Here is a 25,337-nt window from a genome sequence, read left to right on the forward strand (position 1 = left end):
CAGTCAAAACTAGAGGCTCTGACGGCCAGGGTCACCGAGGCAGAGGAACGCGTTAGCGAATTGGAGGATGGGTTAGTAGAAGAAAAAACGAAAATAGAAGCTGGTCTTAAAAAAATCCACGCCCACGAATGTAGATTACGGGAGATTACTGACTCTATGAAACGATCCAATGTCAGAATCATCGGCATCCCTGAAGGGGTGGAGAAAAACAGAGGTCTAGAAGAGATATTTGAACAAATTGTAGCTGAAAACTTCCCTAATCTAGCAAGGGAAACAAGCATTCGTGTCCAAGAGGCAGAGAGGACCCCATCCAAGCTCAACCAGGACAAACCTACGCCACGGCATGTCATAGTGCAATTCGCAAATATTAGATCCAAGGATACAGTATTGAAAGCGGCCAGGGCAAAGAAATTTCTCACGTACCAAGGCAAAGGTATCAGGATTACGTCAGACCTGTCTACAGAGACCTGGAATGAGAGAAAGGCTTGGGGGGGCATTTTTAAAGCTCTTTCAGAGAAAAACATGCAGCCAAGGATCCTTTATCCAGCAAAGCTGTCATTCAGAATTGATGGAGAAATAAAGACGTTCCAAAATCGCCAATCATTAACCAATTTCGTAACCACGAAACCAGCCCTACAGGAGATATTAAGGGGGGCTCTATAAAGGTAAAAAGGCCCCAAGAGTGATACAGAGCAGCAAGTCACAACCGATACAAAGACTTTAAAGAGAAATGGCATCATTAAAATCATATCTGTCAATAATCTCTATCAATCTAAATGGCTTAAACTCTCCCATAAAACGCCACAGGGTTGCAGATTGGATAAAAAGACATGACCCATCCATTTGCTGTCTACAAGAGACTCATTTTGAACCCAAAGATGCATTCAGACTTAGAGTAAGGGGATGGAGTACCATCTTCCACGCAAATGGACCTCAAAAGAAAGCTGGAGTAGCAATTCTCATATCAGATAGACTGGATTTTAAACTAGAGGCCATAGAGAGAGATACAGAAGGGCACTATATTATTCTTAAAGGAAGTATTCAACAAGTGGATATGACAATTATTAATATATATGCCCCCAACAGGGGAGCAGCAAGATACACAAGCCAACTCTTAACCAAAATAAAGAGACATATAGATAAGAACACAGTAATAGTAGGGGACCTCAACACCCCACTATCAGAAATAGACAGAACACCCTGGCAAAAACTAAGCAAAGAATCAAAGGCTTTGAATGCCATACTCGACGAGTTGGACCTCATAGATATATATAGAACACTACACCCCAGAACCAAAGAATACTCATTCTATTCAAATGCCCATGGAACATTCTCAAGAATAGATCATGCTCTGGGACACAAAACAGGTCTCAGCCAATACCAAAAGATTGAAATTATCCCCTGCATATTCTCAGACCACAACGCTCTGAAATTGGAACTCAACCACAAGGAAAAACCTGGAAGAAACTCAAACACTTGGAGGCTAAGAACCATCCTGCTCAAGAATGACTCGATAAACCAGGAAATCAAAAAACAAATTAAACAATTTATGGAGACCAACGAGAATGAATACACAACGGTCCAAAACCTATGGGATACTGCAAAGGCAGTCCTAAGGGGGAAATACATAGCCATCCAAGCCTCACTCAAAAGAATAGAAAAATCTAAAATGCAGTTTCTATATTCTCACCTCAAGAAACTGGAACAGCAACAGAGGGACAGGCCTAACCCACTGACAAGGAAGGAGTTGACCAAGATTAGAGCAGAAATCAATGAATTAGAGACCAGAACCACAGTAGAGCAGATCAACAGGACTAGAAGCTGGTTCTTTGAGAGAATCCATAAAATTGATAGACCACTGGCAAAACTTGTCCAAAAACAAAGAGAAAGGACTGAGATTATTAAAATTATGACTGAAAAGGGAGAGGTCACGACCAGCACCATTGAAATTGCAAGGATTATTAGAAACTTTTATCAACAGCTATATGCCAAAAAACTAAACAATCTGGAAGAGATGGAGGCCTTCCTGGAAACCTATAAACTACCAAGACTGAAACAGGAAGAAATAGATTTCTTAAATAGGCCAATTAACTATGAAGAAATTGAGTCAGTGATAAACAACCTTCCAAATAATAAAACTCCAGGCCCAGACGGTTTTCCTGGGGAATTCTACCAAACATTCAAAGAAGAAATAATACCTATTCTCCTAAAGCTATTTCAAAAAATAGAAACAGAAGGAAAGCTACCAAACTCATTCTATGAGGCTAATATTACCTTGATCCCCAAACCAGGCAAAGACCCCCTCAAAAAGGAGAATTACAGACCGATTTCTCTAATGAATATGGATGCCAAAATCCTCAACAAGATCCTTGCTAATAGAATCCAACAGTACATTAAAAGGATTATCCATCATGACCAAGTGGGATTCATACCTGGGATGCAAGCATGGTTCAACACTCGCAAATCAATCAATGTGATACATCATATCAACAAGAAAAGACTCAAGAACCATATGATCCTCTCAATTGATGCAGAAAAAGCATTTGACAAAATACAGCATCCTTTCCTGATTAAAACCCTTCAGAGTGTAGGAATAGAGGGTACATTTCTCAATCTCATAAAAGCCATCTATGAAAAGCCTACTGCAAGCATTATTCTCAATGGGGAAAAGCTGGAAGCCTTTCCCTTAAGATCAGGAACACGACAAGGATGCCCACTCTCGCCACTATTATTCAACATAGTACTAGAAGTCCTTGCAACAGCAATCAGAAGACAAAAAGGGATCAAAGGTATCCAAATCGGCAAAGAAGAAGTCAAACTGTCTCTCTTTGCAGATGACATGATACTCTATATGGAAAACCCAAAGGAATCCACTCCCAAACTATTAGAAGTTATAGAACAATTCAGTAAGGTGGCAGGATACAAAATCAATGCCCAGAAATCAGTTGCATTTCTATACACGAATAACGAGACTGAAGAAAGAGAAATTAGGGAATCCATCCCATTTACAATAACACCAAAAACCATGCGTTACCTTGGAATTAACTTAACCAGAGACGTAAAGGACCTATATGCTAGAAACTATAGATCACTTTTGAAAGATATTGAGGAAGACATAAAAAGATGGAAAAATATTCCATGCTCATGGATTGGAAGAATTAACATAGTTAAAATGTCCATACTACCCAGAGCAATCTACACTTTCAATGCTATCCCGATCAAAATACCGAGGACATTTTTCAAAGAACTGGAACAAATAGTCCTTAAATTTGTATGGAACCAGAAAAGGCCCCGAATCTCCAAGGAACTGTTGAAAAGGAAAAACAAAGCTGGGGGCATCACAATGCCGGATTTCGAGCTGTACTACAAAGCTGTGATCACAAAGACAGCATGGTACTGGCACAAAAACAGACACATCGACCAATGGAACAGAATAGAGAACCCAGAAATGGACCCTCGGCTCTTTGGGCAACTAATCTTTGATAAAGCAGGAAAAAACATCCGGTGGAAAAAAGACAGTCTCTTCAATAAATGGTGCTGGGAAAATTGGACAGCTACATGCAAAAGAATGAAACTTGACCACTCTCTCACACCATACACAAAAATAAACTCCAAATGGATGAAAGACCTCAATGTGAGACAGGAATCCATCAAAATTCTAGAGGAGAACATAGGCAACAACTTCTATGACATCGGCCAGAGCAACCTTTTTCACGACACATCTCCAAAGGCAAGAGAAATAAAAGATAAAATGAACTTATGGGACTTTATCAGGATAAAGAGCTTCTGCACAGCCAAGGAAACAGTCAAAAAAACTAAGAGACAGCCCACGGAATGGGAGAATATATTTGCAAAGGACACCACAGATAAAGGACTGGTATCCAAGATCTACAAAGAACTTCTCAAACTCAATACACGAGAAACAAATAAACAAATCATAAAATGGGCAGAAGATATGAACAGACACTTTTCCAATGAAGACATACAAATGGCTAACAGACACATGAAAAAATGTTCAAAATCATTAGCCATCAGGGAAATTCAAATCAAAACCACACTGAGATACCACCTTACGCCAGTTAGAATGGCAAAGATAGACAAGGCAAGAAACAACAATTGTTGGAGAGGATGTGGAGAAAGGGGATCCCTCCTACATTGTTGGTGGGAATGCAAGTTGGTACAGCCACTCTGGAAAACAGTGTGGAGGTCCCTTAAAAAGTTAAAAATTGAACTACCCTATGACCCAGCCATTGCACTACTGGGTGTTTACCCCAAAGATACAGACGTAGTAAAGAGAAGGGCCATATGCACCCCAATGTTCATAGCTGCATTGTCCACAATAGCCAAATCATGGAAGGAGCCGAGATGCCCTTCAACAGATGACTGGATTAAGAAGCTGTGGTCCATATATACAATGGAATATTACTCAGCTATCAGAAAGAACGAATTCTCAACATTTGCTGCAACATGGACGGCACTGGAGGAGATAATGCTAAGTGAAATAAGTCAAGCAGAGAAAGACAATTATCATATGATTTCTCTCATCTATGGAACATAAGAACTAGGAGGATCGGTAGGGGAAGAAAGGGATAAAGAAAAGGGGGGTAATCAGAGGGGGGAATGAAACATGAGAGACTATGGACTGTGAGAGGCAAACTGAGGACTTCAGAGGGGAGGGGGTGGGGGAAGGGGATAGCCTGGTGATGGGTAGTAGGGAGGGCACGTATTGCATGGTGCACTGGGTGTTATACGCAACTAATGAAGCATCAAACTTTACATCGGAATCTGGGGATGTACTGTATGGTGATTAACACAATATAATAAAATAAAATTTAAAAAAAAAATAAAATAAAATAAAAATAAAAAAAAAAAAGAAAGAAAAAGAGCTAACCATACAAAAAATGAATAAATCTGACAATACAATATAGAACTTCTGTGCATTAAGACAGACTGGAAGAAGTTATCAGCACACTTAAAAAATAAAAGGCTCAATTTTTGAAATGGGCAAAAATGTAAAATGGTAAATAGGCATTTCACAGCAAACAAAAATAGCCCATAAAGATATGAAAAGGTGCTCCACTTCATCTGCTATCAAGAAAATGTAAACTTAAATCACAGTAAGATACCATTTCACATGAAAATCTTAAAAGTGAAAAGACTAGCAGGTGTCAGTGAGGTTGGGGAGCTTTGAGAATGATGGTATGTTGCAGATGGCAGTGCAAACAGGTAGAAATGTTCTGAAAACAATTTGCAATAACCTAATAAAGTGAAACACGCCTAGGCCATACGCCAGCAATTCTGCTCCTCAGGATAGACCCTCAAAAAACTCTTGCACACATAAACTGGTACAGTCACTGTGGAAAACTGGACAGAGGTTCCTCAAAAAGTTAGAAATAGAGCTACCATGGGGCGCTTGGGTGGCTCAGTTGGTTGGGCGTCTGACTCTGGATCTCAGCTCAGGCCTTGATCTCAGGATCATGAGTTTGCTGGGCATGGAGCCCACTTTAAAAAAAAAAAATACAGCTACCCTGGATCTTGTAATCACACTACTGAGTATTTACCCAAAGAATATAAGAACACTAATTCAAAGGGATACATGCACCCCTATGTTTATAGCAGCATTATTTACAATAGCCAAGATATGCAAGCAGCCCAAGTGTCCATCATTGATGAATGGATACAGAAGATGTGGTGTGTTTCTCTAATGGAATATTACTCAGCCATAAAAAGCATGAAATCTTGCCATTTGCAACAACGTGGATGGAGCCACAGAGTATAATGGTAAGTAAAACAAGTCAGTCAGGAGAAAGACAAATACCATATGATTTCACTCAGATGTGGAATTTAAGAAACAAAACAAATGAGCTAAGGGGAAAAAGAGAGAGAGAGACAAATCAAGAAACAGACTGTTTTTTTCTTTTAGAGAAAGAGGGAGAGACAGTATGAACAGGGGGAAGGGACAGAGGGAGAGGGAGAGGCAGACTCCCCGGGGAACACGGAGTCCGCTGCGGGGCTCGATCCCAGGACCCTGGGATCATGACCTGAGCCAAAGGCAGATGCTCAACCGATGGAGCCACCCAGGCACCCCAAGAAACAGACTCTTAACTAGAGAGAACAAACTGCTGGTTACCGGAGGGGAGGTGGGTGGGAGGGGATGCGTGAAATGGGTGATGAGGCTTAAGGAGCACAGCTACTATGATGAGCACCAGATGATCAAAATAAAAACTAAAAAAAAATAATAATAATAATAATGAAAATATTTGAAACTTTAAACTTCAAAAAATAAGTTAAAATGGCCATAAGTTAAAAAAAAAAACCTCTTGCCCACAAACATCAAAAGACAAATATAAGAATGTTCTAATGAGCATTATTTATAATAGCGAAAACCTGGAAATAACCCAAATGCCCATAACACTAAAATGGGTAATAAATCAGATGATGCTATGCAACCATAAAAAGTGATTGATAACACCCACCTGAATCCGATGAATGGGTCTCAAAACCTAATTTTGAGTGAAAAAAAGCAGTGTGACTCCATATTTTTAGGGTTCACAAACAGGCCAAACTGAACAATATGTAGGTCAGGGTCCACGTCTGTGGGAAAAACTAGCAAGGAAAGCAAGGACTGGATTGGCACACTGTCAGGAGAGTGGTCACGTCCCCTTGGTGAGGGAGGACATGAGAGCAATGCGACACACAGGGCTCCTCTGCACCTGTTTAAACTGGTATGGGTTTACGGGAGTGTATTTTCTTATCCTTCCTTTAATGTGACGTCTACATTGCTATCGTGTGTGACTTTTCTTTATTTTTAATAGTTTAAAAACCAGCACACATAGACAATGGCCACTCACACAGATCCTGACCCACCTCCGGCCTGTAGGCTGGCCCAGGAGCCAAGAGCAAACCACTCAACCCTTGGGGATACGATGAAGGAAAGGGCCCTGGGATCCCGACTTCACACCCCAGCCCTGGGCAGCCTTAGCCAACTTCCTTTACCCATCAGTCTCTTCGTCTATAATGAGTTCCTAGCAACATCGTCCTTGTACGTGGTGGGGACTCAGTGAATATTTGTTGAATGAATGAGTCAGTGATTTCTAAGGTTCCTTCCTAACTACCACCCTCATCCCAATATATTCACTAGGGAGAAATTGTGGCTGCAGCTTTTAGCTCCCACCTCCCCCGACACACAAATGAATATCCTAGAATTTGAAGTGGCACGTCAGAAAGTTCTCTGTTCTGTTCGATCCAAACTTTTGGTATTTTAACATTACAGATTTTCTCTCCCAAATGTCAGCTTCTCTTCTATTTTCCCTTTCGCTGTCACAACAAGCATACAAGTATTTTCGATGGAATTTTACCAAATGGCACATCTTACATTTTGTAAACTGTATACATGCAAACTCCTCTCGCACCCCTCTGCCAAGTTCTGTCTCAGGGCCCAGTGATTTGGCTTCTTTGACCCTAGACTCCTGACTCCTCCAATGCCCAGTCCTCAGGTTCCACCCGAGGCAGGTCATTCCTGGGTCCAGAGGGAGGCTGAGGGGCCAACGGGGAAGAATCGGGCCTCTGCCAGCAAGGATGGGACTTCCTGTGTGACATTCACTGAAGTCCAGAGCACACCAGCCTAGGAATGCCAAATCCATTCCAAAGCACTCTTCCCTCCTTCTTGGCATCAGTTCTGCCTGGCTGGGGACAGGAAAAGGAAGCTGGAGCCTAGCAAGCCCCAGATTACAGAAATAGGATGCTGTCTTGGCTAAGTGCATGGGCATTCAGGTCAAAAAGAACCTCTCTGGGCTTCATTTACCTGTCAAACGCCAACAATAATCCCACCTCACAGAGTCACTGAATGGCTTCAACATGTATACATATAATACACATTTAATATATGTAAAGATACTTGCAGATCAGTATCAAAAAAAAAAAGTCATCATATCCCCAAACCACTTCTGTTTGACTTTGGAAGGAATAAAACAGTCTTTACACTCAATTTGCTTTTTAATTGGGCTCATCTACAGCTAGTGCTGCAGTGGTGGGGTGGGAGGAGGGGCCCTGAGGAGTCCTGGAGGCACCATTTGTCTTGGGCATATCAGCAGCATAAGTCCACCCACTGCTCTCAGGCCAATGCCAGCCATGCAGAGAAAGCACCCACACCCCGCACTCTGGGGGCTGCATGTACCGCAGCAAATAGCACACGGGCTTCTACCGCCTTGGCTCACCTAACACAAGGCAGGTGGGAAAACAGGCCGGAGACTAGACGTGCATGAGGCACACAGCCAGGACGAGCAGTGGGAGTCAAAGTGGTTAAAGTCTACAGAGAATATCTTGGGGCAGAAACATGGCCTCAGAGGCTGTCAAATCAGAGGACAGATGCCCAGGGCCCACAAAGGTAGGAAGTCTTGCACAGAATCCAATGAAAGAGCTTTGACCTCCGGAAAGCCTAAAGCCAAACGGATCAGCACCCAAGACAGCGACAATCCAATGTTCCCTTCACCCCCAGCACCCAGAGCCAAATCAGCAAACACGCAGGCAGCCACCAGCCCTTCCCTTGCAGCATGGAAACTCAGGAAGCAATCACGGCATACAGCCTCGGCATTCTTCTCAACACAGCATTCGAGGCTCAACAAGTCGCCCGTCCGCTAGAGGAAAGCTATTGATCACCCTGAGTCTTCATGGAATTGCTGATAAAGTCCAGTCTGGTTGAAAACTAACTTCAAGGGGCACCCAGGTGGCTCAGCGGGTTAAACGTCTGCCTTCAGCTCAGTTCATGTTCCCAGGGTCCTGGGATCAAGCCCCGCATCAGGTTCCCTGCTCAACGGGGAGTCTGCTTCTCCCTCTCTCTCTGCCCCTCCCCCCTGCTCACACTCACTCTCTCCTGCTCTCTCTCTCTCAAATAAGTAAATAAAATCTTATAAAAAAAAGAAAAAAGCAGAAAGAAAACTAACTTCAACCCCACCAAAGGTTTCGAAAGCATCCATGTCAGAAAAGGGGGCACACCTTTTGGTTTGATTGGAGGTTCTGGGTGGGAGGGGAAAGGAGAGGGGGGCAGGGCAATATATCTGCAGAATGAACGACCCTAGCCCACCTCCCCGACCTCAGAGGTCAGACTATCTGTGCCTTGTCTTTCTCCCCATTCTTCCTTTGTCTCATGTGAAAATTCTCTGAAAACCCCATGTCCTCATAAACGAGTGGATTCATTCACACTGTGACAATTTCTTGGGCCCTGCCCTGTGCCAGGCACAGTGCTAAGCAGCAGGGACACAGTAGTGAACGGTAAGTGGCCCGCTCTCCTGGAGCTTACAGCCTGGTGTGACAGTCAGTGTTCTCAATGATCAGCCCTCATGAGTGTGTCAGGACAATCTGAGAGCAGGCTGTGGGACGGAGACGTGTGTCTGCGAGAGCATGTAACCAAGAGGCCAGCTCCAAGGAAAGAGGGTAAGCTTCAGACAGGTAGGGATCGGGGCTCCTCTCTGGGGGGTCTTGATCCTTGAGCTGACTGAGGGTAAGGGGTATGATAATACAAAAACCCAGTTTGAACAAGTGCCATCAGGTGTCATTCATCAGGTGCAAGAATTACAGGAGCCCCGGCAGGGTGGGCAGGCTGCAGAGCTGCTACCTGCCCTCCTGTGGCTGAAGTCCCTGCCTCCCAGGCCTGGGGGAGAACCAAGGCTTGAAGAGTTTCTATAGACCACAGCACAAGGGGAGCAAAGATGTCGGAAGAAGGGGGCCGGGGGTCCTGAAGACCCTGAGCCACAGCATCCATCCCTGGGCAGTGTCCACACGTCCCCACAGGCCAGCCACAGAGCACACTGGATGCCGGGGTTGAAACATCAGTATGAGGGGTTCTCGGGGAAGGCCGACCCCTGAGAGATGCCCTTGAGCTCCTTAACACCCCCTCCCCACCGCCACCCAGAGCCAGGGATAGAATACAGGTGGGAGGGAGAGGCCAGGTGCTGGCCAGTGTCTAGTTCAAGTGCCCAGAGCCCCAGGTCACCCTTGTCTCCATCACCACCTCATCTTCATTTCAGCACACTGACTGCTCTTGCAACTCCTCCTGGAAGACTCCGAACAGCATATTTGCTCAAGAGCTGAGGACAACATTCCAGTCTTAGAGAAGCAGAGTATTTAGGCAAATGCAAACATATACTGGCTTCTCTTCTTAGTTACATTCTTGGCAAAGGAATGATTTCACCAAGACACAAGGCAGGACTTTCGAGGGTCCACGCACTCCATCCTGGCCCCAGCCATGGGGCTGCCGACACTTACCAGTCCCCACACCCTATAAAGACACGTAATATGAGTGGTGATGGCCATGAAAGGTGGCATGGGGGACCCTTGTGAGGGCACTACCCTGTGTCCTGACTCCAGTCACATGAATTTACCTGTGATAAAATTGCACAGATGTGAATACACACGCCCAAGTGTCTGTAACTGGAGAAGTGTGAAAGAGGTCTATCGATCGCATCAACGTCAAATCCCGCTCATGGTATTATATGAGTCACGCCATGCGTTGCCCATGGGGAACCCAGGTGAAGGGCACATGGGATCTCTCTGGATTATTTCTCATAATTGCATAGAATCTCAGTTATCACAAAATTAAAAGTCTTTTTTAAAAAACACAATGTAGAAACCATTTCATCCCAAGACTAGCACTGGCCTGTTTTTACAGAGCAGCCATAAGAAAACCTAAAACTATTTCTCCAAAGCCCATTTTTCTGTGCATTTTTAACAAACAAATTTTAATATTTTTCATCTGGGAGGTCTTCCAAAAAGCCATGTCCAGCCGTACCCACATGATCCTAGCCTGTGCCCCACCCCTGACCTATGCCCCCCACCTGAGACCCTGACACTGAGGGGAGACCAGGGAGCTGGGAGGGCCAAGTGACTGTCCAGTGTGAGGGGCAGTCTTGAAGAGGAGTCTTCTGGGAGGACCATGCCGGCCAGCCTCTGGATCCCTTCTGCAGCCCTTCGGATCCCTGCCAGCAGTTTATTAATATTTTATTGAAAACTCTAAGATGATTCAAACTTCAGCTGTCATGATAAGGTGTTGCTGCTAGGCAACATTCGTGCCTGTCTACAGATCTGTTTTTGTAGCTCTCCCCCCACTTGCAAAGCTCAAGGTTGGGCCCTACCAACCCCGAGACCCACTCCACCCAGACCACCAACTGCCATGTACACCCAGCCCACCCAGAAGCTCTCGGCCACCACAGCAACGGTCTGGCTCAGGGGTCTCCCAGCACCCGAGGTGCCTCCCAGGAGCCCCAGAGCAACCCCTGCCCCCAACTCACCATACTCGCTGTCATAGAACATGACAAACTTCTGCCAGCGCAGCTCTGTCACCAGCCTGAGCATGACGTCATTGAGGCGCACGGGCGGTCTGGAGGCCAGCGTGTAGGCCTCACCGTCAGGGCTGGGGTTCAGGTGGCAGGCAGTGCGCGGAGACCCTCCTGGGTTGCGCTGGACGAAGAGGTGTGGGATGTGCATGGCATCTGTGAGGGACTGCAGGGCGTTGGCAGATGCGCAGCCAGTGGATGTGACCAAGGCCAAAATCCCCTGGGTCATGAGGTCACAGGCTGGAAATAGAGCACAGAGAGAGAGAGAGAGAGAGAGGTCAGCCTGGAGACAAAGCTACACTGACTTCGATCCACATGGCCCAGGCCTGGCAGCTCATGCCCGGGGGGCCCCTAAGAAATGCTGCCTCCTTCCAGAAACTGAGAGCCACCCCGGGGCCAGGCCAGCGGCTCTCACATGCAGAGCACCACTGAGGCTTTTAGGGCTCGGGCCAGCTAGATGTTCTTACACCCATTTAGCAGATAAGTAAATGGAGACGGGGGGAGGCAAAATCATTTGCCGTAGGCTACTCAAGGGGGGATGGCAGGACAGGAACCCACCCACATCTGCTTGAGACACCCATCAGAGCTGCTACGTTAACCATGCTGTTTCCCACCTGGGATGCGAGCCCTTTAAGAGCCAAGAACTCATTTTGTGATCTGTGTATCTCCGAGGCCAAGACACAGGCTGTGTGCTCTATGATTGTTGGCTGAACGGAACTGACTGGGGCTGAAGGGAATGAATTACATCAGAAAGTCAGGGAGACACTTAGCCTAGAGGACTCGGGTTGCAAGCAAAAAAAGAAAAAAAGACAGAAACCCCAGGTCTTCTGGCCAAGTTCACTTGATTGATACCATAAAATACTGGGTCAAACCCCAGATGAAGCAGGTGCTTCCAGAAGCCCAGGATTACTCAAAAGTCAGTTGATAATCACTAAAGAAGATGCAGCTAGGTGGAGGAGGAGCTGGAGGGAGGGAGGCGCCAGCAGCCAAGTCCAGGGCCGCGGGACGCACGCACAGCTGGTCATTACCAGTCATCCAGGAACCTCTAGGGGTGCCCCCTTTCGCCACACACTTACGTCTTTTGGGGACATCAGACCAATTAATAGAAAGATGCCCCTCTCAACACTGCAACCCACTGCACCAGTTTTGAAGCAAACATTTATTAATAATGCTTATGTGACGGAGGAATGTGGGAAAGCAGATGCAATTTCAAAACACAGCCTGTGAATGTCAGCAGGCCATCTGCTGCAGACGGCAGACTTTTGAACAACTTTGACAACGCGGTTCTTTGGGTGGACAGCCTTTGGGTTTATGTAATGTCTCAGACAAGGCTGAGAGAAGGAGACCAGGAGCAGGGGAAACAAGGCCAAGGAGAAGGCAGCGGGGCCCTGGGGAGGTGAGGGAAGAGGAAGGCCCTGCACACTTCCAAACACCGAAGGCCGGCTGCTCCCTCGGCAAGGGTGCTCACCGCGCGCACTCATGAGCACCGCAGGACCATGGCTCAAATGCCCACCGCTCTCCCTGCTGGGCGCTCGAGCCCCCCACACAACGCAGGGGCAGGGGTAGTGAAATGGGAATCTCTGAAGTCTCTCTCAGGAATCACGCAGCCCCTCAAATGCTCTGACCTCCTCCCATCCAAGCTTCACACGGCAGTTCTCTCCTGAACAGAAATCCAATTGTGTCCTGCTTCTGTTCAAGCCCTTCAGCGGCTGCCGAGGGCCCTGGGGACAGAGTCAAACCCCTTAGGGCAGCCTTGCGGGCTCCCTGATGCCAGTCGCTTCATGCTCTTCACGTGTCCCTGCCCGCTAGGGACAGGCCAACCGCCCACCTTTCAGCCCCTGTGACCCACCACCTTTTCTGTTGCCTCTTGAACCTTCACACTCACTCCTCAAGACTCCATATCCCCAGACTAGCTAAGGACCCCCTGTCCGAGCTCCCCCTGCACCCCTCTCCTGGCACGACGCATTGCTGATGTAACTCCCTGTCTCTCCTACTGGACCACACACTCCAGGAGGCCACGGGCCGTGCCCATCCTTCCTACCATCCTCCCCTAGACACACGCCGTTCCCCAGCAAAGACCAGTGCAAGAATACAGTAAGCCTTAACGTTTTCATGCCCTCTGGTCAATAATTCTACTCTAGGCACCTATCCAAAGTATGGGAGTGGCTTGAGAGCCCCAAACATTCAGAGGATACTCATCCCTACTCTCAAAATATCTCCCACAATCTAAAAGATGCAAATAGGTGAGTGGTTTGAAAAATGCTGCATTTGTTGAAAGCATATGTAGCCTTTAAAATTACTTATGAAAATACTACAATAACATGGGAAAGTGCTTGTCATAAAAAAGTTATGTGAAAATAATACAAAATTGTACGTATTTTATTATCTCAATTAAATAAAACAACACACATGAAAGAAAGACCAGAAGAGAATATTGCAAAATGCTAAAAGTGACTGCATTTTAGAAGAGGCCCGAACTGATTTTCTGTCTTTTCCATAGTTTGCCAAAATTTCGAGTCATGAACAGATAATTCTTTTAGAAAAGGAAAATCATCTTCCAATAATGGGTAAGTTGTGATGTTATGTAGGAGGAGGGACTATTTTGTGAGAATTTTCTCTGTGCTAAATACTGTTGGGTACTTTGTGTATCTCACTATTCTTACACCTGTGTGAGGCAGGTGTCACTGTGTCCATTTTCCAGATAACAGTTTGTGAGACCAAACAAGTGATAAGGGACAGGGCTGAACTGAGACACCATCCAGTCTAAAAAAGCCTTCAGAGAAGCAGCTAAGCGACAACTGCAGGACACAAAATTATACGCTCCCCAGGACTGCAACCAGGTAAAAAGCATGCTTGTGGAAAAGGCAAGAGAAATCACCAAAAGGCAAGAAAAGACCAAGATGCTGTGATGCTGAATGGATTTCTCCTTATCCTCTTGCACAACTTTCTTCAATCCCAATACACCGAATTTCTAACTCCAAGAAGTAATCACACAAAATAACCTGGACATCACTGGGATATAAAGCTGTCCAGACACACAGCCCAAAAGGACACCCCTGAGTGCTCATTGCAGCCGTGACCCACCCCGTCCAATTCCCATCCAGGTCATCACCTGACTTCCGGCGGCAAACCCTGCACCCACTCCATATACGCCAGTTCTGAAGTCACTGAACCTCTCCAAGCCTCAGTTTCCCCTTCTGGGCATGCATCCCACTGCTCCCTACAGACTGGTTCCTTCCCTCCTGTGTGTTTCATACATACACTCAGGACCCACCCCCCTCACTATGTGCTCCCCCTGTACTGCGTACTGGGGGAGCAAAGAGCAAGAGGACATCAAGCCCCAACTTTGAGGAGTTTGGAACCACCAAAAAGACCCCACGATTCAGCCTGTGAGGAAGGAGAGACAAAGCTCCTTGGGCTCAGAGAAGGGTAACATCAGGGCCTCGAAGAAAGAGAATTTAGACCAGCGTGAGAAAGGGGTGCAGTGTGACAAAGACACGGGGGCCAGGCCGCAGGAACATGGTCAGGGAACAATTGCCTGACTGGTCACCTTGGCCCATCCTGCTGGCAGCCAGGGACACCAACCTCTTGGCTGGGCCTGGGCTCACCGGGCACAGCGAAGGCGCCCTCGAATCTCACTAACCACAGGTCTGGTTCCGGCTCCTCCGGTCAGCAGTCTGTGGCTGCAGGCATGTCTCCTTCCTGAGCCTTGGTTTCCTATTAAATGAGGATAAGAATCTCTCCCCAGCCGAGCTCCGGGAACACTGACTTAGGACATGGACGGCAAATGCCAACCCCTGCTGCGCACAAGAAAGTTAAACAGAAGCCAGTTTCCTGCCACTCTCCTTCGACACTCCCATCACCCCATCAATGTCCCCATCCAAGTCATGCCCAGGATCCCAAGAAATAGTAGCTAAGTCGGAGAGTGACCTCACCCCTGCTACTGACAGCCCTCCCTGTAGAGGTGGGCACTGTTGCCCCACCCCTTGGACTGCCACCTGCAGCACCCCGCAGGCTCCTTAAGCCACCAGCCTCAGAAACAGGGCAGATAATTAAGGCTGGAAGCCTCTCCCAGGCACTAATGGAGAGGCCCGATGCAAGTCAATTTCCAATCCATTGTGAATGGCCTGCTAATTGGGGCACTGTTGAAATGATGGTTATTTAGAGGCTCCTAACATAAAAATAATATGATCAAAATACATCAGATCAAAGCCAAATCAGCTATTAGCTTAATCAAGGTTGTGTGCTCATTCATTCCTGGGACAGGACGCTATACAACTCACACCCGCACTGTAGAAAGAGATGCTGAACCCCAGTGCCAGGGTCCCCTGGCCAGTGTCTGAATCTAGGCCCTGCCACACACACGATGTGGGACTTGGACAAAGTGCTGGCCCTCTCTGGGCCCCTGTCAGATGGAGACGATGGCACCCGCTTCCCAGAGCTGCTGTGCATGTTCCGTGAAAGGTCTTGGTATGTGAAGAGCCATTTGCACTGCCTAGAACGGAATAGGGATGCAGAAGGCACCAGTATTATTGCCCCTCCTACTTCGAGGTGTTTCTGCGGCTCACTACAAGATAAGAGCCTTTGTTATCATTCTTTGCCTCCAATATCATGTGGTCATAAAGCTAATCTCTCTCTTGATTGCAACAATGCAGGCTTGATGGCTTGATAAGGGCCCCCTGAGAGTGGCTCATCAGCTGAGAAAGCAAGAAGCTGAGATGAATGGGATCAGCTTCCAGCCCCCTCCCCAGGCTTGGTGGGCTAGGAGAGCAGAGGGTCTCTGCAAAGGTCTATGTACTGCCCAATGGCTTCTCAGGAATTGGGAGAAAGAGGGTGCTCAGAGCTCAAGCCTGGGCCCAAATGAGAGGACCCATGAGCTCCACCAGGATTCCCAGACAGCCCCACAATCCCATTCCTGCCAGCGTCCCCCGAGACACCAGCATCCTGCTGATCCAGGGTTTCCCGGACACGACTCTCGGGGTAGAACATGTCAGGCACAGCACCGGCCACATCATGGGACAGATGGGCTCTCCGTAACTCTCATCCCATCTGAGCTTTCTAGTCTCCTGGTGAGAAAACTGAAGCACAGAGAGGGCTGGGGTGTCGGCCAGGGCCACACAGCCAGAAAGCAAACAGCAAAGACATCATCAGAAGCAGACCACCAGAAGCCTCTCGAGGAGCCAGTCCCGGGAAGACGTGGGGGCCCGCAGGAGACACAGCCCAGGATTCTGTGGCTGATGCTACCCAGCACTTCGCTGATAGAAACTCCGAGGGCAGCTCCACACTGAACCCAGGCCCCGGGGAAAGAGCTGGCAAGCAGGCCCAAGGCCTCTCTCTGCTGACAGCAAACCCTTGGCTTATCCAGTCACTCAGTGCCTGCAGGTGGATGCTGTTGATGACAGACGTGCCCCCAGACATTGAGGTCACTCCAGGCACCACCCCTGTTTCATGCCCAGTCTTCTCTATCCCCATGGAGATCCCTGGAAAACTCTCAGGCCAAGGATGGTGGGGGCAAGCAATAGCCCCAGAGGGGACCACCCAGAAACGATGCTGGCCACAGCTACCACAGGCCTCCCCTCCACAAGACGCCCCCCCCCACAACCACACCTGCTCCTTCTGGAAGACCAGATGTGGTCCCGGCGTAGTGGGAGCCACCCCCGTGGGCCCTGCTGTTCTGAGGACACGGTCCCTCAAGCCCCTGTGCTAACTGGCCTCTGGGCAGCCCCTCCAAGAATCACAAATTTTCCAGACGGACAAGGCAAAAGAGGCCACTCTGCCTGGGTAGAAGCAGATGTGCCCAGAGCAGCCTGACAAGACTCCTGCTTGTCCCAGCAGGCAACAGAAGGGAAAGCCAGGCTCTGGGCAGCCCTCCAGGAGGAATGGTCGGTCTGTCACAGGGGGTCCAGCAGGCCCCAGGGACCCCAGCCTCTCCCATACATGGGGCTCCCGGTAACAACTTGTTATCTAATCATCTTAACAGCCATGAGCACGCACCCTCCCCTGAACCACCCCTATTATCTCTGCCCTTCCTTCCCTCCTTTAAGCTGGCACCGGCTTTATTAATATTTGAATTCTAATGGCTAATGCTTTAAATTAAGGTAGCATTTATAAATACTTTATAGTCGATGAATAATTGACCAAATTTAGTATTGTCATAACTCATAGTAAATTATTGATCTATGAAGAATAAATATTTTTTCATGTTTTATTAAGACACTTAAAAGGTAAACAAAACCACGAAATGAGGGGGGTAAAGGGTGGCAGCACCAGACAAAGGCAGGGGCTAGAGCTCTGGTCCTATGGGATGCTGACCCCTCCCTTGCTGCCCAGCAGCAAAGGGCACCCCAAAGGACAGTCAGCAGGGCCTCACCTCCCTCCCTCTGGTGCATCCTGTCCCGCAGACCTGCTTAAATCGCGTGCACTCCCAAAAGCTTCCGCCGGCCTTCACTCCTCGTTCCTTGCTCAGCTCAGCGGCTGTCCAGCAGACAACCTCACTACCCTCTCTCCCCTTACATAGCACAGCCGCTGAAATCCCCAGTAAGAGTCAGCCCTGGAGGTCAACCTGGCCACCCCCTCCCCTCACACACCCGGCAACACAGCAACCCTTGCAAAGTTGTATCACCAATCTCCACAGGCCTCTCCACGCTGCTCTCCACTTCCCGCCCTCTCCACCACCTCCCTTACCCAGTCTCAGACCTCCCAGCTTCATCCCCACAGACAACCTTGCTCCATTCTTCATGGATAAATAGAAGCCATAATTGTAAGGAACCCAGTTGGCTTCTGGCCACCACATCTGCACCACATCTGGCCACCACGTCCGCATTTGTGCTAGGAGCTATGGAGGATAGCCTCTCCTGTCTTAGGCCGGGCCCTGCTCAGCCACTCTGGGTGCTCCCACCTCTTGCCTTCCCCCAGACCAGACCCAGACCCAGACCCAGACCCATACCCATCACTCATGCCCTCTCTCTATATGAAATCACCAACCTTCCTTGTGTATTTGACCTGCCCTTTACAAGTTAAACCCCAGCCCTGTCTGTTGATGGTTCCATAGTTGCTGCTTAGGCCCACAACCCTCCCTTAGGCTGCCGACACCCCGCTGGGGGGAGCTCCTTTGCTGAGTTCACAGGCAACTCAAATTTGGCTGGTCAACACCGTACCATGGGGTAGGACCCTGTCCCTCCTGGTCACCAATCTCAGCAAAGGGGCACCCCTATCTACCACTAGCTCTCGACCCTTCTCTCTCCCAGACCCTCTGCATTCAAGCCATCAACCAAGTCCTGGATGTTTTATCTCTAAAATATATCTTGGGTCTGTCAACTTTTCTCCATCACCTTGGCTTAAACCACCATGACATCCCCCCTGCACCTACCTACCTCCAACCTCCCCCTGATTTACCGTCTTCCACTCTACACACCACAGTGAAACGGCCTTCGCGAAACACCAAGCAAGCAGTGCTTCCCTGCTCGCTATCCACGTTAGCTTCCCACTGGCTTTAAAATAAGATCAACACCCCAACAAGACCCGCAAGGCCCTACAGAACCCACTCCCATGCCCTGTGTCCCAGGCAGCGGCCTTCGTGCCATAACTCAGATACTCCCAGCTCTCCCCGCTTCTGGTCTCCACAAACCTCCCTTGGCCTGCAGTGCTCCTCCTGCATCCGACTGGCTGGCTCCCCTCATTCTGTGTTTCTGTGGGTAACCGTCACTCCCACAAGAGAACTTTCCATGACCTCTGTCTTCCCCTATTGTACTTTGCACACCATCCGCCAACATTTGCAACTGTGGACTATTTCGCGTGGCCGCTGCCAGGCATCTCATTCTCTGAACGATGAGCCCATGAGCAAAAGCGCCTGCATACTGCTTACCCTCCAAGCCCCTGGCCTAGCACCCAGCATGGCATAGCACTGCAACAAACTATCTAGTACTCCCAACAACTCTGCAAGATAAGCACGATTGGTGTCCACAGTTCGTTGGTGAGACAGTTTTCAAACCTGCCAAGGTTCCCAGATATTCATGTCCTCCCAAAAGGGAGGCCACATTCCAAAGTCTGGAGAAGGACGGTTTCTTAAAACTGACCTGCCCCTCTAAGGAGAGCTACACCAACAGCTTAGAGGGTGCCAAGGGGACAGTGAGAGAAAAGTCGGTGGAGGCCCCAAAGCACCTCCAGGCTGGGAGCTCCCACGCCCCTGCAGCCTCACGGTCCATGCAGCCCAGGGGCCCACAGGAGCAGGGCCAAAGGGTCTCACTGGATGTTGGAGCGTAGCCTGCGGCAAGTGGGCAGCTGGGGCAGGCAGGACGCACGGAGCCCACCAGGAGGGTGGAGAAGAGCTGGCAGGACCATGCCAATCTCTGGGGCCTCATCTTTATGCCAATTAATGAATCAAAACTGATCCCCTGCTCCCACAGATTGGAAACACAGGGAACATAGGGTGGGATCGTGCCGGCTTATTTATAGCTCTCCAGTTCCTCGTTAATGACTTTTACTGCTCCGTCAATGGAACACCAGGCTCCCGGGCCGGATTCACACAAAGCCTACACTGTGGAAGTGAAATCAGGACAGTGACAAGTCCTGGGAGACTCAGAGAACCTCGAAAGCAGCCGAGCACCCAGGGGCCTCCTGCAGCTGTCTCTACAATCCCAGCCCAGACCTCTCTTCCTGGGCTCCCCCCAAGCCCTTCTTCTGAATGCCATTCCCTATACCTGCCCACATCCCTTATCAGCCTCCTGGTCTCCCTGCCTCCCAGCATTGCTTTCTCCAACCCACTCCACAAACCAAAGTTCAGCAACCAAGCATGCCCCCCAAAATATCTGCCATGCTCCCATCGCCTGAGAGTCAAAGTCCAGTTTGTGAGATTTCCCCCAGGCCCCCCAACCCCACACACCAGCATGGCACCCCTCTATTGTCCAACATGCCCCATGCTCTGCTCATGTCACCATGCCCCCCCAATCTCTAACTTTACACGTGCTGATTCCTTTCTCTTGAAATGTCCTTCCTCCACCACTATGCCCTTCAAACTCCTCCTTCTCCTCCTTCTCCTCCTCCTCCAAGACCCATCCCTAATACCTCTTTCTCTATGGAACTTTCCTTGACTTCCCCTTGCTAAGAAAAATTAATCATCCGTTTCCCTGGGACGATAGCCTTTCTATCAAGTATGTATTATTTGACTTCATGCTTAATTCCTAAGGTCCCAAGAAAAGAGACTGAGTTTCACAGCCTTCTGTAGGTCCAGGCTCAGAGCCTGATATAGGGTCAGTCAGAGGATGTTCACTGCAGGAAGGAGTAAGTGAAAGCACAAATGAATAAGGACAAAGAGCTGGAAATGTCAGTGCTGCAAGGTGAACAAGTCACCCAGAGAATCCGTGCAATGGGACTCATGTCAGGAACAAGGCAATGGCAAAGTGTGCCTCGTCCCAGAGCAGGCCTAGCCCTAAGCAGCACAGGGAGAATTAAGATAGTGGGCTCTGGGGCCTCCTAGACTTGGCTCAGAATCCAATCCCTGCACGGATAAGCCAGGGGTCCAAGGGACACTCACTTCATCTAATTCTGCCCAAGAAGGAGTGACTGTTTATAGGTGGGAAAAGGAGGGTGAGAACCATGGAGAAAACAATGGTTCCGTCTTGGGAGCCGGTGAGACAAGGGAGAGACAAGGCCAGATCTGAGGAGTGCTGGTTCCCCTCGCCCCAGAGGCGGGACAGCTCAGGGACCTGAGCCCAAGTGGCAGCCTGGCTCAGATAAGACAGTTCGCAATACAGGGAGCAAGCTGGCGTGCTCTGTGTTCCCGGGACATGACTCAGGGACATGGGGCACCCCTGTGTGGCCACAGCTGGGACAGGCTTGGATACCCCTTGGTAGCCAAGAAGGTGTTTTCAACTCTAGAGCCCGAGGGAAAAGCGGGGAAAGGCTGTGGCAGTGCCCATGCTGGGGGTGAGGGCACAGCCCTCTCCTTCTTCGGACTGTGAAAGGAAAGACAGGAGCCTGTGCACAGATGGCTGCCAGGCGCCCGAGGGGGCCCAGCCCATCCGTCTCATCACTTAAGCCATTGTTCCCCTGGTAAGTGGATACTGCTACCCCACTCTCGACAGGTGCAGAGACCCAATGTTGGGGTGTTGCCTGAAGTCACAGGGGAGCCTGGATTCAAACCCTGAGCTGCCTCTGACCTCAAAGTTAAGCACAGGGGCCCAGGAGACAGGTAGAGCCCCTGCTATAGTTGTGTGCCCTCAAGCAAGTCAGTCCAGCTGGCTGAGCCGCAGCCCTCACTTATCAATAGGCTAATAACAGTCCCCACCTCTAGGGCTGTCAGGAGGATGGAATGAACCAGAGACCACGGTTGGATGTACTCCAACAGGCCAGACCCCGAACCCTGACCTCAGCCCTCCCCACATCCCTGGGCTGCCCAAGGCCAGCTCACGTGTGCCTCTCCACCTGCATGTGTCTTCCCAAAGCCAAGGCTATCCAGTCACCAGGCCCCATCTCTGGCCTGAGTGCTCCCGCCAGGCCCAGCGCAGCCCTCTCAGATGGGGAACAGAGGCTTAGTGAAGCTTCTGGATTTCCCTTCCCATCTCAGCCAATGTCTCACTTTCCTAGTTTTCTCAGGCTATCTCTCTCATTCTCTCTGTTCTTGCTTCTCACTTTCTGAGCCTCAGCCTTAGTTCTCTCTCTGAGTGCATGCGTGTGTGTGTGTGTGTGTGTGTGTGTATGTGTATGTGTGCACGTGCGTGAATCTCTCTCCCCCACCAGCCTATGTCTTCTCTCCCTAGTAGGGCTGCCCCAGAGGGACAGAGCCCCATGTCTATGCCTTGGCTCCCAATCTCCACCCTGGTTTGGAAGCTGACCCATGGATGCCCACCCGCTAGGCCCTCAGCTCCCCATTCCCTCCGACCATGTGGGATTAGTGTCACAGGACCAAGGGTCACCTCTCAGCCAGTGCCCCTTCCAGGAAAACTGGGAGGGCACAGAAACATCCCCATCCTGCCGAGCTCCAGTTCTGAGACCTTGCACTAATCCTGCAGCTTGGCCTCCTGGTAGGCTTCCAGAAGGCAACGTCTCGGCTCTGAGGCACAAAGCAGGGATCCCAGAGGCTCTGCTGTGTCAGGCTCACATCTCTGTTACCTGTGTTCTCCTGCTAGAAACTAAGCATTCCAGACCCAATTCAAGTGCCTCTTCCTGTCCAGAGGACTTCTTCACTCAGTCAGGACAACACAGGCCCTGGCTCTGCGGCCCCCCACTTTATACACAAGTGCAGTTCAGAGAGTATCATTGTTTGTTCACAGGTCTCTGTCACACCCTAGACTGAGTCCCGTAAGGACCTCTCCATCCCCAGCACCAAGTCTGGGATGGACACCCAGATGCCTCAAGGGAGCAGGCAACAAAAGGACAATGCTGGATGGGCATAACGCTGACCCTGATCTACCCCCCATGACGGGGGCAGCCAAAGATGGCTGCTCTCACTAAGGGCGACAGGTTGTCACCACCCTATGGGTCTGTCTCTAGGGTGAATGTCCACAGGGACACCCACACACAACCCAAAAGCCTGAGCAGGTCAGGTATGAGTGGATCCAGGCCTCTGTGCTACTCCCTGGCCTATCACTGGGTGGAGCCCAGCACTGAAGCCCTGGCCTGAAGCCCTCCTGATGGGCACGGATAGCCCACTCTCAAGGGGAGGATGCCCACCACTGAACCCCAGCTTCTGGGCTTCACTGACCCAGAGCAGCCCTTGGTCCCTCCTGACACATTCCCTGACTCTATCACTGGGAGGGCCATACCCACCCTCCAGAAGGGAGCCTGGAGCTCAACATTTCCACCTGCACGATGTCCCTCAAACAAGGTGTTCGGACCCCCTCTTTGGGCACCACCTCTCCACAGCTCCACCCCTTCCCTCACTCTGCCCAGCCTAGCTGCCCCCACCCTGGCTGCCATCCAGCCCCCATGCCTTGCAGCCAGACCCAGGGAAATGGCCAGCAAGGCCAGCCCACTCACACCTCTTAGCCCTCTGCACGCTGTTCCCACAGCCCTCAGCACACAGCACCTGGGGTGAGGGCAGGAGTGGGGAGCTGGGGCCCAGCCAGAGAGGTCGCTGTGGCAGATGGGGCTCGTCACACCCCTGGGGCCCGTGGTGCTCTTCACACATTTGTCACGCTCTCTGCGTGGAGCAGTCTAAGCAGGCTGGTGTCCACACTTACTTGTCCAAACCCACAGCTGACTGTGAACAGAACAGTGCAGGGGAAATTCCTGACCTGTATCTTACAAATGAACTTTATTCCATTCAGCCCATTCTCCTCCCGGGAGGCAGCAGGCACAAAGCCCGAGCCCTATCCTGTCACTTAGCATCCAGGAGCCCCGGCTGGTCCCTTTATAGAACACCAATGTATTGTTTTTTAAAGGAGGAGGACAAGGAGGAATCGGTCACAGCACCCGCATTACACATAAGACATGAAAATAAAGCCTCTGGCAGAAAATACATCTTGAATCAATTCTACAATGCTAATTCCTTCCCCTTGGGAAGCGTCTGTTCACTCATTCATCATTCATTCACTTATCAGGTGCCCAGCACCCTCCCTCCCAGGTTCTTTTAAACCCAGCACACACTGGTGCAGAGGACATCCAATGACATAGGGGAAGGTGGCAGGCTGCTGTCCAGCCCACTGGGGGCTGAAACAGAAAGAAATGAAGCACTCCGTCCCTCTTAAAGAGATGGAACAGCCCACAGGTAAGATCACAGGTTCCAGAGCTGAACTGCCCAGGCTCACATCCCTGCTCTCTGCCTTCAGCTGCGAGCAGCTTTGGGCAAGTCACGCCCTCTCCATGCCCCACCTTAACGATGGCCTTACCACGGGGATTTCAAATCAGATACATGCATTTCACCAAGCAATAGCAAACTAGCAAACAAAACCCACAGTGCCCTACCCCATAGGATACTAACAAGACTAACTCAAGTAAGTTAGAATCCAGAAAGCATTCCAGCCCCCACCGGTGAGTACGACTAACTGCGCAAATGCACAAGGAAGGAGCAAGGCCAGAGATGAAAGCAGCGCAGCCACGTTCAAAACCAGGCTGATGGTTAGTGCCCCAGGCCAGCCTGGGCCCACCTGTGCATCTCCCAGCAGGGGGCCCAGGTGCAGCTCCGCTGGCCGGGGGGCGAGTGGGGCAGCACAGCCCAGCTGCTACCTGCCAAAGCCTGCAGCTGCTTTTCTCATTCACCCCAGGGCCCTGCACGGCCTTGACGTCTACTGCCTCATTATCATCCTAACAGCCATCACGACAACACACAGCCTCCAACACTGAAGAGACAGTGCCACTCTTAGAGAAGGCATCTAGAAGGAAGCGGTTGCCTCTGCTCCCAGCAGCCACCACCTGACAGTCTCTCAAGAAAAGGGGTCGGTGCAGGTGCTGGCCCGGCCCCCAGAGGCAGCTTTCCCAGCTGGACCAGCCCTGCATCCCAAGGGAATGGAAGCAAAGCCCTCAGGACACAGGCCAGGCCTGCTGAGCCCAGCTCAGAGGACACTCACTCCTGAGACGCAGGAGCAAGAGCCCAGCTGGCCCAGGGACATTAGGCATCTCAGCTCCCAGGTGCTTTGGAGCAGACGGGGAGAGAAATCAGAAATCTCCTGCAGCCAGCAGGGATGAGAGGGGATCCTTGCCAGTGATAATGAAAAATTTCACAGTAGCAGATGCTTGGAGAAAATTGAAAAACAATACAACAAAATTCACAAACCAGAGAGGAACTTAAGAGAAACTTGATCAGTGGGGCTCAGTTTTCCCATTGGCACCTTTCCAGCCATGAGAAGCCCGACTGGGAACGAGGTCCTCCCTACTGGGGGATCAAATTGCCCCCCGCAGCCCATCACAAATCTCTCCAAGCACCTACTACGTGCCCATGCCAGGAACACTGAGATGGTGCAGATCTGGCCCCAGGTCCTAGAAACAGCATGTGGAGAGGGAACTGGAGCATGAGCCGGGATGCTATCATTCAGTGTCCGTGGGGGGATGTCAGGCAAGAGGAGTGTGGCC

General features: G+C 49.8%; 1 protein-coding gene across 1 annotated transcript in view; it reads right to left on the bottom strand.

The window, feature by feature from the left end:
- The window catches only part of GRID1 (glutamate ionotropic receptor delta type subunit 1), a 731,471-nt gene that overhangs the window by 561,900 nt on the left and 144,234 nt on the right, over positions 1–25,337 (bottom strand). Inside the window, exon 3 of the mRNA XM_019795472.2 lies at positions 11,286–11,570. Within this exon, the coding sequence (XP_019651031.1) occupies positions 11,286–11,570 (285 nt within the window). The remainder of the gene's footprint in view (positions 1–11,285; positions 11,571–25,337) is intronic.

This window comes from Ailuropoda melanoleuca, chromosome 6, assembly GCF_002007445.2.
Source record: "Ailuropoda melanoleuca isolate Jingjing chromosome 6, ASM200744v2, whole genome shotgun sequence".
NCBI lineage: Eukaryota > Metazoa > Chordata > Mammalia > Carnivora > Ursidae > Ailuropoda > Ailuropoda melanoleuca.